The sequence below is a fragment of the Lolium perenne genome, chromosome 1 (genome assembly GCF_019359855.2).
Source record: "Lolium perenne isolate Kyuss_39 chromosome 1, Kyuss_2.0, whole genome shotgun sequence".
NCBI classification, from domain to species: domain Eukaryota; kingdom Viridiplantae; phylum Streptophyta; class Magnoliopsida; order Poales; family Poaceae; genus Lolium; species Lolium perenne.
In genome coordinates this window covers 213,486,567-213,504,932 of record NC_067244.2, presented here as the reverse complement: position 1 = coordinate 213,504,932, position 18,366 = coordinate 213,486,567, and the positions used below count along the sequence as shown (strand labels likewise).

Here is an 18,366-nt window from a genome sequence, read left to right as displayed (position 1 = left end):
TTGAAGGAGAAGAAACCTCGCCTCCTCAACAAAACGTCGTCACCACTACTCCGCCATCAAGCCCCCTTGCTCCTTCACCAAAAAGGACAAGGATTAAAATGATCATTGAGCCTGCCCCTCAATTGGGTAGCTCTTCTACTCCGCTCTTGGATGATGTAAGTTTTTTTTTTTAATTTTCTTGCCAATATCTATATTTCCTCTATTTGCTTTTTTTATGCCTTCATTCTTTTTTCATACCGATGTTTCTCTTTCTTTGTTCTTCTTTGACAGCCCATGATCAAAGATCTTATTCGCATCGGATCCCAATTCATTGGGTACCGTGAGTATGCCAGCAGAACTGAAGGTAATAACTTTTTTTGCTGTCGTTGTTTCTGACTTCTTGCTCCTGTTTTTTGTCGCAATTTTGACCTTTCTTTTCTATTTTGACAGAGAAACTTGCAGAGGCCAACAAGCTTGCCGACACTCTTGCTCAAAAACTGGAGCAAAGTGAAGCGGCCCGCAAGAAAGCCGAACTTGTTGCTAGCGAAACCAAAGCAGAGGCTGAAGAAGCTAAGGCAAAAGCTGCTAGTGTCGAGGAGCTGCAGAAGAGACTTGAGGATGCTGAAGCTGCATTAAATGAGCACAAAACCGCACAGGCTGCTCGTGAAAAGGGAATCCTCAAGCGCCTGAATTCGCAAAATCGGCGCTTCAAAGGTAATGATATCGATCCCTTCTATTTTTTATAGGACCTGCTTTTTCTTGCTTTTGACCAACGTTTATTTCCTGTGGCAGGCCAAACAAACCAAGAGTTTGATCTGGAGAATCCCGACAATGATCCTCTCCTTGACGCACTTTCTTATCTGGAGTTTCATGGATCCGAAATTCGTGAAGGCGTGGTGAATGCTGACGCAGGATTGTCAAAGCTATTCCCCTACTTCTTCCCGAAGAAAGAGGAGCCCAAGACTTTCCTTGCACTTGCCCAGAGCTTCAATCCATCAGAGGACCTTGGGCTGAAAATGCGCCAGGAGAACATGAAGATTGCTGTCGAGAGCACTGTTGCCTTGGTCGCTGACAGCCAACAAACTGTTGACTGGATGAAGGTTGGCGACACCGAGCAGATAGAGCAAACAAAATGGCGGTCTTTGATCAAGGCAGCCAAGCCCAATACGAAGAGAATTCTGGCCTATCTCGGGATCAAGCCATCTTCAACTCCTAGCTCATCGAGGCCGGAGGTCTAGTTGCATGCCTCTTTTTTTCTTTGCTTTCTCTCTCTCTTTTTTCCTTGTCGCCAATTTAGCTGTGGCGACAATTATCCTGGTAGTCCTTTTGGAGAACTTCATTTGTAATGTCTATGTAAATTTTTCTAGAAATCAATGAAATTCCTTCTGGCACTATCATTGATCCTGTCGCTTTCTTTTCCAGTTAATATTTGATAACTATTCGACCAATCCTTGCTCTGCCGATGCTTCACCTGCTTCTTCCTTCTCGAAGAAAATACTAGTCGATGATAATCCCCTCGAAGGTTCTTCAAGCAAACATTTGTCGGAAGATTTGCAAGAACTTCGACAACAACTTCAATCCATGAAGAAACAGACTCTGGCAATGATGGAACAATCTCGAAAAGCATCTGAAGGAGAGAAAATTGCTCTTCAACAGGCAAAGGAGGCCATCGCTGCGAAGGATGCTGCTATTGCTGAGGCTGCTGAAACTTCTTCTCGCGAGAATTATATGCTTCAGCTAATGACTGACGCTAGTTTGGATATGACAGGTATGTTTCCTGCTCATGACCGTGTTGGATGTTGTTCTTTTTTATTCGTTCCTTGATATTTTGTTTGCTGTGCCAGGCTCTTTTCTGGATACTGCTGCCGAAGATCAACGTGTTGAAGCTCGAACCGCTGTTTTGCTGAGACTGGCTGCGCAACATGGGTCTAACTTTTGGGTTACTCCTGAGCGTACTCGCCAAATCGTTAGATTTCAAGATCGCGCGGCTCAGGTCCGTGACTTCCTTGACTTCTGTACGAAAACTTTATTCTTAGTTTATGGGACCATGTTCTCTCGGAATAAGATGCCAGAGACCCTTCTAGCTTTAATGGAAAAATTTCGAGATGCTCCTCGAATCCATGGTTTTGTGCGGGCTCAACTTTCTGCTGGCGCTAGATTTGCCATGATGATGATAAAGATTTGTCATCCAAAATTGCCCATAGATCAAATTGTTCCTACTTGTCTGGCAAAAATGGCAAAGAAAAAGAGAAATATGGGCAAGATTGATGATTTGGTTACTCCTGTTGCCGAAGATATGATGGATGAACTTCTTCGGATGGATTTTGAATTCTTCGTGAAGGGAAGCTATGCTGAGCATAGTACTTGTCCTTCTACTGAGCGAATAACCATAGACCATGTGCTAGGTTTCCCTTGAATACTTTTTCCTCTTCTTGCTGTATTTCCATCATTGATACATTCTTGTGTATTTGTAAACACAATCTATATTGCAAAGCTGTTAACTCTGTATGTTTCCTATTTTAAACCATCGAGCCCCCGAGCCTTTGGCTGGAGTCTATATTGTTTCGAAGATTTTCCCTTCTGTTGTAATAAGACATCGGATTGCAAGCCCTCAAGTATCTTAATGTCGAAGTTCTATATTTTTGTTGCGAGGTTCTTGGACCAAAGCAATAAGATTTTTGACGTGTACACTATATTTATAATTGTTAGCTTCCGATTTTTATATTTGGCGAGGTATTTAATGTACCAAGGCGAAATATTTTGGTGAGTCTGGTTTGTCTATATTGTACGTATTTTGAGACTTGAAGGCGTTGAGCCCCCGAACGTGTCGAAGAATAAGAAATATATCTCCACTATCTTTATTATATTGCAGCACCGCGAGTCCGCCTCATTAAAAACCTTTCCGGCCCCACTCGGTGCCCCGAAAAGGAAAAGAGTGCGTCTGAAAACTCGCGGACGTTTCAGTACATTGTATTTTTCACAGAGAAGGACTATATTTCGACTCTAGGCGTAGAACCGCCTGAGCTGTGCTACGTTCCAGGGGTTTTCTCGGGAGCCCCCGTCTTCTTGTCCTTGATCCTGTATGCGCCTCCGTCGATGACTTCCGTGACAACGTAAGGCCCCAACCATGGTGATTCGAGCTTCTCAGTACTTTTTTGATTTAACCGCAAGACCAAATCCCCGACTTGAAAAGATCTTGATCTTAACCGTCGACTGTGGTAGTTTTTGAGGTCTTGCTGGTATTTTGTGACTCGTGAAAGTACTTCATCGCGAGCTTCGTCGAGTGCGTCCATATCATCCTCCCGAGCTTTTTGTGATGTTTCTTCGTCATACTCTGTTACTCTTGGAGAATCATGCTCTATTTCAATTGGTAATACCGCTTCGGCTCCGTGGACGAGAAAAAACGGAGTTTCTTGTGTCGCCGTATTTGGTGTTGTTCGGATGCTCCACAAAACACTTGGCAATTCCTCTGGCCAAGTATGTCGAGCTTTTTCAAGTGGCCCTAGCAGGCGCTTCTTGAGGCCGTTGCAGATGATACCGTTGGCTTTCTCGACTTGTCCGTTAGTTTGCGGGTGCCCAACTGACGCAAAGTGCAATTTAATGCCTACTTCTGCGCAGTATTCCTTGAATTCCTTGGATGTGAAGTTTGAACCATTATCTGTAACAATGCTATGAGGCACCCCAAACCGGAAAACGAGGCCTTTCACAAACTTTATTGCCGACGCTGCATCTGGTGAATTTATTGGATTCGCTTCTACCCACTTGGTGAATTTGTCGACAGCGACCAGTAAGTACTCATATCCTCCCGGCGAAGCTTTGTGCAACTTGCCCACCATATCGAGTCCCCATTGGGCAAAGGGCCATGACAATGGTATTGGTGTTAGTTCTGCCGCTGGAGAGTGAGGTTTTGCGGCAAACCTTTGACACGCGTCGCAGGTTCATACTATTTCCTTGGCATCCTCGATTGCTGTCAACCAATAGAATCCTGCCCGAAAAACTTTGGCTGCAATAGCTCGACTACTTGCGTGGTGGCCACATATTCCTTCGTGTACATCCTTCAGAATTATTCTTCCTTCTTCGGGTGTGACACACCTTTGCAGGACGCCTGAAATACTTCGCTTGTATAATTCCCCTTTGATCACTGTGAAAGCTTTGGATCGTCGAATAACTCGCCTTGCCTCAACTGGATCGTCGGGTATTTCTTTCCTGAGGATATATGATATATATGCTTGCATCCAAGGAATTTCTACCATCATCACAAGCTCTTGGTCCTCTTCGTCCTCCGTGGTTTCTTTGAGGGGCGCCGAAGTTTTCTCTTCCTTTGCTTTTTTCTGCATCTTTTTCGGCTTCGTGGATCTCTCCGCTATTTCTTCCCAAAATACTCCTGGCGGGATTGGGAGGCACTGCGACCCGATGTTTGCGAGAACGTCGGCTTCATCATTGCTCAATCTACTGATGTGATTTACCTCGCATCCATCAAACAGCTTCTCGAGCTCATTGTACACCTCCTTGTATGCCATCATGCTATCATTGACTGCGTCACATTGGTTCATAACTTGCTGAGCCACCAATTGTGAGTCGCCAAAGATTTTTAGTCGAGTTGCACCGCAAGCTTTCGCCATCTTCATCCCGTGTATGAGGGCTTCATATTCTGCTTCATTGTTGGATGCGTTAGGGAACGTCATCCGAAGGACGTATTTCAACTTGTCGCCTTCAGGTGATATAAGTACTACTCCTGCGCCAGCCCCTTCTACTCTCTTGGACCCATCGAAGTTCATGGTCTAAGTTCTCGACAAATCTGGGGGTCCCGTGTTTTGTAGCTCCATCCACTCTGCAATGAAATCTGGCAGAACTTGCGACTTGATTGCCTTTCTTTTTTCATACGTGATGTCCCGAGGGGAAAGTTCTATTCCCCAAAGGGAGACACGCCCGTATGCTTCGGATTGTTCAAGATATTTGAAAGAGGTGCTTCGTTGACTACTATTATCGGGTGTGCCGAAAAATAGTGGCGTAACTTCCTTGCCGTTGCAATTACTCCATATGCTAGTTTCTGGTACTGCGGGTACCGCTGTTTGGAAGGCGATAAAACTTCACTAATGAAATATACTGGCCTTTGCACTCCATGGAGTTTTCCTTCTTCTTCTCTTTCAACAACTAGCACCGTGCTAACCACTTGGGGCGTGGCTGCAATATATAGCAGGAGAGGTTCCTTTTCCTTCGGCGCCACCAAGATTGGTGGTGTCGAGATTGTGCGCTTCAAATCCTCGAAAGCTCTGTCGGCCTCTTCGTTTCACTGGAATTTCTCTCCTTGCTTTATCAGGGCGTAAAATGGTAACGCTTTTTCTCCCAGCCTGGCGACGAATCTGCTCAAAGCTGCGACTCGCCCAGTTAGTTGCTGTATTTCTTTCAACTTTGTTGGCTTCCTCATTGTTACGATAGCTTGTATTTTGTCGGGATTTGCTTCAATCCCTCTTGCTGAAACTAGAAACCCCAGAAGTTCTCCCGCTTGGAACGCCAAAAGAACACTTCGTCGGGTTCAGCTTGAGGCAGAATTTGTCGAGGTTGTGAAAGGTTTCCTTGAGATCCTCGATCAGCGTTGCCCCCTTTTTTGACGTTATGACGACATCGTCGATGTATACTTGCACGTTTTTCCCAATCTGTGTCGCCAAACACTTCTGCATCATCCTCTGATATGTTGCTCCCGCGTTTTTTAGACCAAAGGGCATTGTTCTGTAGCAAAACACGCCGTAAGGTGTTATGAACTCTGTTTTGGCCTCATCATCTTCTTTTAGTCTGATCTGGTTATAACCAGAGTATGCATCCAAGAAGGAAAGACGTTCACATCCTGCCGTGGAGTCGATGATTTGATCGATCCTTGGGAGGGGAAAGTGATCCTTAGGACAATGTTTATTGAGACACGTAAAGTCGACGCACATGCGAAGGACTTTCGTGTGATTCTTCGGCACCATCACTGGGTTAGCTACCCATGTGGCTTCTGTAGATATCTCTTTGATAAAACCAGCATCCTTAAGTCGATCTATTTCTGATAGCATAGCTTTGCGGTTTGGTTCCGAAAAACGCCGCAAGGGTTGTTTGATTGGTCTCGCGAGAGGATCCAAGTTGAGGTGGTGCTCGGCAAGTTCCCTGGGTACTCCTGGCATGTCAGCTGGACACCATGCGAAGATTTTCCAGTTCTCACGGAGGAACTCGACGAGCGCGCTTTCCTATGCGAGGTCCATGTCGTTTGCGATGGACGTCGTCTTTTTCGGGTCTGTCGGGTGAATCTGCACCTCCTTAGAATTTTTCTCGGTGTTGAAAGTTGATTCTTTATTTGGCCTTCCAACGTCTGGCAGCACGTCGTAGTCAGTCATACTCCTTGACGCCAGGTATTCAGCTTGCATCCCGAAAGTTTCTGATATCCGATGAAAATCCTTATCGCACTTATCGGCTAAGGCGAAGCTTCCTTTGACTGTGATTGGTCCCTTCGGTCCAGGCATCCTCCACAACATGTATGTATAGTGTGGCACCGCCATAAATCTAGCATATGCTGGTCGTCCTAACAGAGCGTGGTACTGCGACGGAAAATCTACAACTTCAAATTCCAGCTTCTCGATTCTATAATTCTCTCGGGTTCCAAACTGAACATCGAGATTGATCTTCCCCAATGGATAACTTGGTTTCTCTGGTGTGATACCATGGAACCTCGTGTCTGTTGGCTTCAAGTTTGCTAGGGATATGTTCATCTTCCTCAATGTATCTGCATACATAAGGTTTAAGCTGCTGCCGCCGTCTATGAACACTCGAGAGACATCAAATCCCGCAATAACTGCTGGTAAGATAAGTGCTGACTGCCCTGGTCGAGCAACTTGCTGTGGATGATCTGCTATGGTGAAGCCAATATCTTGCCCTGACCAATTAAGATACTCGACTGTTGGTGGAGGCATTTTTTCTGCCATGAACACCTGCCGTGAGATTACTTTCTGAGCTCTATTGGATGGCCTTCCCTTCTGAATCATCGACACCGCTCCCTTGGAGTTAGGATCAACGTAAGGTGGTGGTGGAGGTGCTGCCGCTATTCTGAGCTGATGTCGGTTGTCTTCTGTAATCGCGGGAGGAGGTGGCAAGTGAATCTCGCTCCTGGGTTCTCGAGGATTTCTCTGTGCTGCCCGAGCATTAGCGTGCTCTGCCCACCTTAACATTGCCTGGAAATTGCGACAATCTTTCTGCAGATGTCCTGACTGTCTTTTTCCGTTGCTGTCGAGGAAAAAGTGCATCTGACACGGCCCATTCATCATCTCTTCAGGAGACACGAAAGGCCTCGGGAACCTAGGCCCGCTATTTTGCCTGTTGTTTCGAGAATCGTCTCTATTATCGCCTCGCTGCTCATTGCTTCTCTGATAATCATCTCTGTTGTTTCCTCCTGTGTTTGCCCGAAAACCTGCCGAAATTTGTCCTGGAGCATCATAGTTCGGGTACTGCCGAGGAAATCGTCGCCTCGGTTGATAATTTCGACCACGGTCCTCCTCCGCGACTGTGCCGTTTGTTGTGGACAGCATCTTCTCCATCTGCCCATCTGTTTGCTATTTCCATTAACGCGGATACTGTCTTTGGGTTGGTCCTTCCCAAGTCCTCGACAAAATCTCCACGCCTGATTCCTGCGACAAACGCATCTATCGCTCTCTCGTCAGATATATTTTCTGCCGAGTTTTTGATGATGTTCCACCTTTGGATATATTTTCTCATTGGCTCGTCCGGCTTTTGTCGACATGCTCTCAACTCCTCCAACGACGCAGGTTTTTTGCATGTGGACCGGAAGTTCTTGACGAACACGTCCTCGAAGCTTTCCCAGCTGTCAATAGATCCTGGAGGAAGTTTCTTTATCCAAGATCGTGCGGCTCCACTCAAATGCACCTGGATGCTTTGCATAGCTGTTGCCCTGGTTCCTCCTGTGAGCTTCACCGTCTCGAGATAATCAACTAGCCAGTCCTCTGGATCTTGAAGGCCGTCGAATTTCTTGAAGTTGTCAGGTAACTTGAATCCTGAAGGGACTCGAGTTTTTCGGACTCTCCTCGTGAAGCACGGCAAGCCACACATATCCTCGTCGTTAAGCTCTGGGGATTGCCGATGTTCCCTTCTGCTTTGCCGCGCTCTGTCGACCCTTGCTTGTGCTGCCGTGTCTCTTGCTCCACTTGGTCCTTCAGGGGCTGCCGCTGCTGCTGCTGTAGGTCGTGGACTATTTTGCCTTGCCGCTCCTTCGGGAGGCGTTGATACAAACGCTGTCCCCATAGCTCCAACTCCTGCTATCGCCATATTGTATAGTGTTTCCCTTGGATCTCCTGGAGGTGGTTTAGATGCGAGGATAAAAGCATGTGTCACCATATATCCAGCCTCTGGTGTCTTAGGGATGATGTTTCCTCTTGTATCTATCGACATAAAGGACATGTCGAGGTTTTGGACCAAGTGCTCTCTTTCTGCTTCGGGTATGTGTTGTAACCTTGATCTTGCTCTGTTCCGAGCCTCCCTGTGGCTATCACCCAAAGTTCTAGATTGTCGACTCAGCTCTGCCCTTCTCCTGCTGGATGCAGAAGTTGCCTCCTTTCTTCTGTTTAACTCAGCTGTCTGTTTTTCCAATTCTCTTGCAGCTCGTGCGAGCCTATATTGATATGCTTGAAATTCCTCTGGCGTGGCTGTGGTGGCCATTGGTTCTGAGCCGTCCATAGCTCTCGCGGCTCTATGTCGCGGCTGTGGCCCGACGTACTTATTGCCCAGGCCTCTTCGTAGATCAGAGGGATCGACGTATGGATTTCCCAGATCGTCGAAAGCCTCAGATGTTTCCTCTTGGTCATTGCTTGGCTCTCCAATGACATAAATCTGATGATATTTTGTGTTCAGATCTATGTTGGGTTTGGTGACACCATCATTGAGATTGGTGAAGACCTTGCCCACTGTAGTAGATTTGTCGATGAAGTCGTAACTGTCGACACTGCTTGAGCCATCGCTTATATATGAGTCCGCAGATGACTCAAACGACATGTCGCTGAAGATCTTGGCGAGTTTCTCTCTTGCCCTGGTGCTGACGTAGCGTGTCGACGAAGTTTCTTCTTCTCCTGATTCGGTTGACGATGTATAGCTTGAAAAATCGGAATCGACCGCCGACGATCCCGACGAAATCGGAATTTCGACACGATACGATCCTTCCTTCTCGACACGAAAGCGAAACCTTCCGAACGTCATCTCCATAGGCTCCGCCAGATACGCATATGCATCCAAACGGGAGGGTGGGTGAGGAACAAAATCGACAGGACCAGCAGTGATCTGTTTACCTCGATCCATTGCGTTGCTTGCGGTTGATGATGTCGAAGATCTTGAACGTGCCATCGAGATCAGATCCTTACGCCTCTAGTTCCCACAGACGGCGCCAATTGACATGGTATCAACTTGTCAATGCCTATGGATTGTAGGCTAGGGTTTAGTTGGAAGTAGAGGGCAAGTAGATCTCGAAGGTTTCAGCCGGAAAGTACTCGATGATTATGAAAACTAGGGTTTGTAAACAATGATTCGATGATCTCTGCGTCCCTCGACTCCACCTTATATAGGAGGCGGAGCCGAGGGATTCGTGCTGTACAAGTTACAAAGTCCGGGAAGGTTTCTAACTCATCCCGCAAGATTACAAATAAGACTTTCTATTACAACTCTAACTTTCCTTAATACTATCTTGGGCTTCCGAATCTTCTTATTCTTCGGGTAGTGGGCCTTCAGTAAACCCCGGGTACTATCTTCGGCAGGCCCATTTGGGATGCCTATGTCAACGTGAGAGACGGCATTGCGTGAGGGAGTGAGAGTGACAGTGATAGTGCGAGGAGGCGAACATGGAGAGGCACCTATAAAGGCGAGGGGTCCTAAATGCGACTCGTGTCCTACGCGTCCACTATTGCACGTCTGCACGTCTTCGACTTCTACACCGCGACACGCGTCCACGATTGCACTTCTTCAACTTCTGCACCGCGACCCGCGTCCTACGCGTCAAAAATTGCACGTCTTCCACTTCCGCACCGCAACACGCGTCCTCGAGTCTAACCCTGGAAAACCCTAGAAATTTAGATATACTCAGGTATACCCTCGAGTCTTATACTAGAATTTTTTGTGTGCTTAATTTTCCCTTGAGTGCTAATACTGGCTAGTGCAATATACTCAGTTTTACCCTCAAGTGGTTGGTCAACAGAGAGTCAACAAATGGGATTAAGCTAGTTAAATGAGTCATTTAATGTGCAAAAAATTCCAAAAAAGATAAAACCATAGTGGCACTTACTTATGGAGTCTTCTTACGCGACCTGCCACGTTGGGAACCATAACAATCATAGATAAATCAAGTTTTACCACAAATTTCCACTTCTCAAATCACCTAGTAGCTATGAAGGTGCATGGCTTTCCATAATAAGCTCATCCCAAAACATATTTTGTCCGAATGAGGCCACAATTTTCACACTCATGTATATTTGTATTGCAAATAGTTTGAGGTAGGCCAAGATGGGTTTCATTGTACAAACACACATTTTCTATTTTTTAAATCTCATATTTGAATCCCTTAGTCTGTTTACTACTCACGTGCCTTTGGTTTCTTGATACTAGTCAGTTTGCCCTATCCCTTCACAAATTCTCACGGACGCCCAATCTTGCCCTGATTGGACTAGCACTTGTCCCGTGGATCGTGCCCGCCGATCGTTGATCGTATGATCTAACAGGCAGCATAACCCCTCTCTCTCTGATCGGGGCCATCACTCTCTCTCTCTCTGTCGGCGGCTAGCTTCCACCCTCTATGTATGCTAAATACCCAGTTTGCCACCGGATTCACAAGTTTGGTTTTCCGTATTATTTTTCACGCTCTAATAATTATAAACTCTTTTAGGCATTACTTTTCATGCAAAAAAATGATAAACCATCACCGATTTCTTGTAGCCATTACTTTTCATGCAAAAACTAGATTTCGGTGAATGCATTATTTGTCACCCCTCTAACTATTATCAAATGTCTTTAGCATTCCTTTTCTTTTAGGGAATATAGTTTGGGATATAGTTTTGGTAATTTGTAACGGTCCAAAAGTGGTATAATTTTGGTATAAACATGAGGCATACATATTTGAGGGATTTCGGTGAATGGATTATTTATCACCCCTCTAACAATTATCAACTATCTTTAGCATTCCTTTTATTTTAGGGAATATATTTTTAGTAATTTGAAACGGCCCAAAATTGGTATAATTTTGGTAGAAACATGAGACGTGCATATTTGGCATATTTGGGAGATTTCGGTGAATGGATTATTTATCACCCCTCTAACAATTATCAACTTTCTTTAGCATTCCTTTTCTTTCAGGGAATATAGTTTGGGATATAGTTTTGGTTATTTGAAATGTCCCAAAAGTGGTATAATTTTGGTATAAACATGAGGCATGCATATTTGTGGGATTTCGGTGAATGCATTATTTCTCACCCCTCTAACAAATATCAACTATCTTTAGCATTCCTTTTCTTTTAGGGAATATAGTTTTGGTAATTTGAAACGGCCCAAAAGTTGTATAATTTTGGTAGAAACATGAGACATACTATTTGGCATATTTAGGGGATTTTGGTGAATGGATTATTTATCACCCCAACTTTCTTTAGCATTCCTTTTCTTTTAGGGAATATAGTTTGGGATATAGTTTTGATTATTTGAAACGTCCCAAAAGTGGTATAATTTTGGTATAAACATGAGACATACATATTTGTGGGATTTCGCTGAATGCATTATTTGTCACCCCTCTAACAATTATCAACTATCTTTAGCATTCATATATTCCCTAACACTTATTTTTTTGGTAATTTCGGTGAATGCACACACTAACTTTGAAAACAACTACAAGTACATGTAACTGAATAATGGATTTGTAACAAGGGATCCCTTGTAACAACTTCTAGCGCCTGATGAGCAATAATAAGAATCCGATCGCAATTATACAACAAAAAAACCAGCCATCAGATTAGCTTGCTTCTTCAACTCGATTAGCTGCCTTAATTGCTTGTTCATTTTCTTCAGTTCTCCCTTCACTTCCACCAGTTCTACATTGGGAGCATTAGGCATAATCGGAACGGCTCCTCTCTCCGCTGCATTCTCTACAGCATTTTACCCCTCCCCCCTCCCAAATTGCGCTCCCCAATAGCGCCAATTGGTTCCTGCAATTGAAACCTCTGAACGTACACATCGATCCACTCGAAATACCTGCATTTCTTCAGGATCTGAAAACAACAACGTGAACCCTAAATCCCAAATTCGAGGGAATAACAAGAAAATCGAAAGAAAATAGAGCAATTGGAGCGAGATCTAACCTTATCCCCCTCTCTATATGGCAAGCTCTCGCATGCAAGGAACTCACGTCCACGGTTGCCGTTGTCGTCCGTCTTACAGACCAACCGTTTCAGAGGCTCCTGGCATGGGCAGTCAGGGCATCTTGTCAAAGGCACGGGTCCATACTGCAGCCATGAAGAACGGGAGGTCGAAGAGAAACTAGACATCACCCGCCTGCCGGAGATGGGCTGCAGCTGGCGAAGAATAAGAACAATGGTGCGCCGGGAAAGAAAGGGGAAGCAATGGCACGGGCACGGGCTCCCATTTTGCAACGGTCACCTGGGTAAGTGTTATCACCAGAATTTGACCGAGTCAGAGGTGGGCCGCGATCAAGATGGGCTTGAAGAATATACATGGAAGAATATACGTGAATCGGCCTTATATGCAAAGTTTGGGCTAGTTTGCCCGTGTATCTGTAATATAGTAGGATACGTGTTGATTAGTTAGAGTTTGGCTCGTGCACGGTTGGGATTATTCCCATGTTAGAAAGTCTACGGACTATAAACATGTATCTAGGGTTTATGAAATAAACAACAATCACGTTCACCACAAACCAATCTAGGCGCATCGCCAACTCCCTTGTCTCGAGGGTTTCTTCCGGGTAAGCATCATGCTGCCTAGATCGCATCTTGCGATCTAGGCAGTACAAGTTTATTCGTTGTTCATGCGTTGCTCGTACTGAAGCCTTTTTGATGGCGAGCAACGTAGTTATCTTAGATGTGTTAGGGTTAGCATTGTTCTTCGTATCATATGCTGTCGTCGTGCAACCCTTAGACATCTAGCCGCCCTTACACCTATCTTAGGTGTAGGGGCGGCACCCCGCTTGATCATTATTTAGTAGATCCGATCCGTTATGGTTGCTCCTTGTTCTTCAAGGATTAGTTTAATATCTGCATAGTTAGGCCTTACAAAGGGTTGAAGGATCCAGTGGCACGTAGGGTGTAGTTTGCTAGCCCTAGACAGGATGTTCCGAGGATCAACTTCGTGTTGGTTTTTAGGCCTTGTCTAGGATTGGTTTACGATCACCGTGCGTGGCCGCGAGGCTCAATCACGAGTAGGATGTTCCGATTATGTGGTGAAAACCCTAAATCATAGTAGGTCGTTTTAGCTTTATTCTGATCAAGCAGGACCACCATATATTCGTACACCTCGTGCGAATCATGGGTGGATCGGCTCTTTGAGCCGATTCACAGGACAACCTGAGAGCCGATCGAGGCTCGTATTTAATGTTTACGTGTATGCCATGCAGGAAACTAAGCGAGGCACATCCATCACCTTCCTGACCAGGTATAGGTCAGGTGGCACGCCCTTGCACCAGCATCGGACGTGCGTGCCGAATCTTTGCGGGCCGTCGCTCAGAGGGACCAGGGCCAGCCGCAGTCCTGGGAGCCTCCCGGCTCTACTGTGTTGCCCGTCGCTGCTCGCCGGTGGGTTTCTGACCGCAACACATTCTGGCACGCCCGGTGGGACAATCTTCGACATCAACCACCTCGCCATATACATCTGAGATGGCGGACGGCACTCCAGTCACGTACGAGGATTTGACCGAGGAGCTCAAGAAGAAGTATGACGAGGTCAAAGCAATCCTCGAAGCCGACCTCATCGGCTCTTTTCACAGAACCCGCTTACATGATATCTGCTAGACGTCTTGGGCCTCTCCCATCTAGGGGCAAGCAAACTGACTCCTCTCGGGAAGAAGACCTCGAGGAGTTAGAGGATGACTATGAAGGGGAAGAGGACAGGTACCACCGGCCGAGGTGGTGCCCTGATGGACTCAGCCGTTCCCAAAGGCGTGGGGTTCAGCGACTGCGTGGCTTGGAGGAAGCCGAAAGGTTGTACCTGCACACGCTAAGGAAGGTGCGGCCTGATCTGGCCGCGAAAATTCAACGAACTCTGGACGAAGAGGGTCGACCACAAAGGAAAGTATGGCGCCCCAAACGGAGGAAAGCCGATGATGAGACATCGGCTGGCACAAACGAGATGTAAGCCTCTTTTGAGCAATACAATCGAGATAAGGGCCGATTCCAGCGATCGACCCGTATTATCCTTGCCATACGTTTCGCCGGTGTTCTGCGTCGATCTAACAGGTGACGGAAAGCTAGGGTATGGGTTTACATCGGCTTGCGAGCTCAAGGAAATCGGCATTGGGCATGTCTACAGAGCCGATGTTCAGGTATAGTTCTGTCGATAACTGCAGAGCCGATATCTGCAGTAAACTGACAGATTCGGCTCGGGGGGCACATAATCAGATAGACGGACGCTATGGACATGTGCGATGCATGGGTAATAAAATGTTAGGGGCCGATGGAAAATCGGCCAGTAAAAAAAAATGTAACAAGTACAGCCGAATGTAACAAGTACAGCCGATGCAGAGTCATCGACTTCAGAAGGTCAAGTTCAGCAAAACATTTGACTCTAAAGGCTCTACTGAAGAAACGCGCTGAGGGCGTGAAGGGCGTCAGCGCGGATGCGATCCACCTCGGCGATCTCAGCCTCGTCGTCCTCGTCTTTGCCCGTCACCAGCTGACTGCTCAGGGTACGAATTTCAGCCAGATCGGTCTTCAGATCGGCTGTGAGGCCCTTTGCTTCCTCTTGAGAGCGGGCAATAAGGGCTTCCTTGTCTTTGATAAGCTGCTTGGTCACCCTGACCCTCTCTTCAAGGTACTCCAGTTCCTTACGCAGGGTCTCGAGTTCGGCGCTATTGGCAGAAGTGTCAGTTTTGGCGTCTAAAGCAGCCTTTTTCTCGTTGAGCCGTTGACACTTGTCTGCAATATCGGCTCTCAATGGACGCTGGGTGTGGCGAAGATTAATCCTTTGGCGAGCCGATTGTACCCTTGACTTGAAGACCGACAGAGTCACAGCTGGCCAAAGCTTCACTTGCAGTGTCATAGGGAGATGGGGCTGGACATCTTCGAGGATGCCTTTGACTTCCTCGGAATTTTCGACCAGGGTCTCAATTGAGGAAGAGAGCAAATCCTTGAGACAATGGAGTGGACCATGGACCATGCTAGGACTGGGCTCTTCACTTGCCTTGGAAGTAGTTGGTTCGATGGATTCAGGATCGAACGACAGCAAGCTTGAGAGATCACAACCCTGACAATACGAACAAAAGTGGTGTTAGCATACAACGAAGAAAGTGATAGAGCCAAGGAAGTGGGGTGTACCTCTCCCAAGGAAGGAGGAGCAGCCGATGCTGTGAGAATCGGCTTTTCCGTGGACTTGGCTAGGATAGCCACTTGGTCAGCCACGATCGTCGGGGGGGCTAGGTCTAGCGTGGCGGACGGCATCAGTACCTCCTCGACGTCTCCGCTAGAGGTATCATTGGTCTGCAAAAGGAAGTAATTAGCCAATCCAAGTGTCAATGGGTTAGCATGAAGTGTGAGCCAGGGAGATAAATACATTTGAGACCTCCTGGCTTGATGGAGAAGCTCGTGGGTCTTTACGAGCCCTTTTGACGCATCGACGCTTCACGCGTGACCCTGATTTGGTCGGGGCTTGGGGAGCAGGAGGCTCGGGAATCGACCTTTTCTTAGAAGCCGGCGCTGGCGAGGCCGTCTGGCTCTGGGTGGTAGACCTCTCGGAGTTGCCCGAGCTCGAATCCCTCTGGCTGGATTCTGCGGCCCCGCTGGAGTTTTCTTCGGTGGAAGTCTGTAGAAAAGAGTACAAGCATGTTGCAAAAGACTGGGAAAGCAGATAAATATGGACAGGGCACGAATCAACTTACGTGCAAGCTTTCTTGGGCAGGTGCTTTGCGCTTCAGAGTCTTTCTGGCAGCCACCTTCCTCACTGACGTCCTCGCTTGAGTCGAGGCTCGGGGGGCAACTGGCCCCGAAGATGCTTTACTCTTGGGAGCCGATTTCGTTGAAATCGGCTGATTCTGCATTATGACTTTCTTCAGGGGTGGCGAGCTCTGGCAGAAGAGAACTACTGGGGCCGGAGGAAGGAATTCGAAGGGGGAGCCATCGGCTTGCGTGGGAGCTGGGCCATCTTGTTGCTGCCAGGAGATGGAGTCAGGTTACAGACAATCGCCATAAGCCATTGCAAGAAATTTATAAGTAATGGTACCTGGTCTGCAGGAACATCATACTCGGCATCAAGTTGTCTCAGCAGCGGTCCTAGAGCCCTTCTGAAGGCATGGGACTTCCACATGGACCACCAAGTCTCGAAACCATCGGTAGTGAAGGTGAAACGGAGGTTGTGGGGAATTGGAATGGCCAAAGCATCAAAGAAGGTATAGCACCTTTGGCCAGTAAGGATGTCAGGCAGTTCAGCTCTGCTTGCTGTCAGGTGGTGTAGGAAGAAGTGTGGAGGCACCTGCCCGAGACCAAGTTGTCGAGCTACTACTACCGGTTGGTAAGATTCATAACCAGGCTTGATGATCCGATTTGAGGTACTCATGCCAACTGGGAGAAAGCAAGGACGGATCATAATGGAGTACAAATGCCGGGTGCTAGCGTCATCGGCCAAGTTATCCAATCGGAAGGAAACTGGGTTCTCAAAGTTCTCCGATTCAGTATAAGGAAAGAACAGGGGGTTGTCCAAACCTTGGAAGAAAATCTTGAACCACCCTGCTGCTTCCTTGGGGATCAGCCTGCTGCCTGGGAGACCGTACAAAGCTTGGCCATAGCTGGTGCATCGGATCTCCTTTCCATTAGCATCTGGGAAGGTGCAGGTGGCCAAAGGTGGGAAGTCTGGGATCTGGTTCTGAAAGTACAGCTGAGCCCATAACTGAATAAACCACCAGGGGCCTCCAGTTTTAACTGTCTTTTGAGAGAACAGTTTGACAGACATCAGTTGAAGAGATCGATAGACCTCTCCAAGAAACAGTTTGCCGAGGCCAAGTTGGGTGCCTTTGGCAAGTTCATAGGCCAGGGAAAGGTAATTCTTGGTAGGGGCGAGTGATGGGCCGCAGAATATGAAGTGCTCCAACCAGAAGTTCAGGAAGGCTGTGTGTTCTCTCTCTGTCACAGGGCCTTTGGTTTTCATATAACGATTGAGGTAGGCACCCCAGCTGGTACACTCTTTTTTGGAGGAAAGGGTGAAAGGAACTTTCGGCAGCTTGAAGGCCGAAGGGCTTGGGGATGCAATGTCTAGGCCTGTGATCATGGCCACATCCAGCAGAGTTGGTGTCATAGGGCCATGGCCAAACATGAAGCAGTTCAGTGCATCAGACCAGAAGTAGCCGATGGTTTTCAGAATATTTTCATTCTTTTCAAGGGGAGACAATGATAAAGACAAGGCATCGGCTATCCCTATGGTTTCCCAGGTGGCATAGTGGGTTTTGGATACTCTATTGTACCATGCCACCCAACCCTCAGGAGGATTAGGCCAGGCTAACAGGCAGTCGACCCAGGAAGACAAATCTAAGTTCTGGTTCACGAAGGGGATTCTGTTAGCCTCGCATGAAATTAAGAGAGCGGGACTCTCAGAAGAACGGGGACCGAGGCACATAGAATTTGCAAGAGAAGGATGTGGCAGTAGGATGTCTGAAACCTAAAATTAATAACGGAACAGAACATTAATTCAGGTGTTTGCTATTAATCCTAACGTCGATTCGAATGGCGAGAGGAGGTTAAGGATTACCTTCAGACCGGAGACCATGGCGTTGGTATTGGATGATTCCGCCATTGGATGCGCTGTAGAGTTGGGGCGGCGCGGTCGAGATCTGGGATATGGGTGGCCGTGAGATGGAACTGCTCAGGCGGCGATTTGGGGATCTGAGTTTGCTTTCTCAGACGGAGGTCGCAGGTTACCGTTTGGAGGGGCAGCTGGGTCGGCCTTACTCGTGTTTTTTATGGTAGAGACCGATGCGATGCCATCGGCTCTTTTGGGAGATCGTTTGACTTTGACTATCGGCAAAAAGATTGATTGGAAATACTTGTTCATTAATAGAAGGAGGGTTTTTTTACAATGAAGAGCCGATTGCTCAAGAAAGGGGGAATAAAAGAAGAGCCGATTGCTCGGGTACTACTGATCCTACTCTACTAATCCTCGCTGCCCTCG

At 47.0% G+C, this 18,366-nt stretch overlaps 1 protein-coding gene across 1 annotated transcript; it reads left to right on the top strand.

Annotated features, from left to right (window-relative positions):
* The first annotated feature begins 273 nt into the window (after positions 1-273).
* Positions 274-1,217, top strand: LOC139834090 (uncharacterized). The gene is made up of 3 exons (XM_071824502.1): positions 274-343; positions 430-693; positions 772-1,217. Exons 1-3 carry the CDS (start codon positions 274-276, stop codon positions 1,215-1,217), a joined length of 780 nt encoding a protein of 259 aa, XP_071680603.1.
* The last annotated feature ends 17,149 nt before the right edge of the window (positions 1,218-18,366 follow it).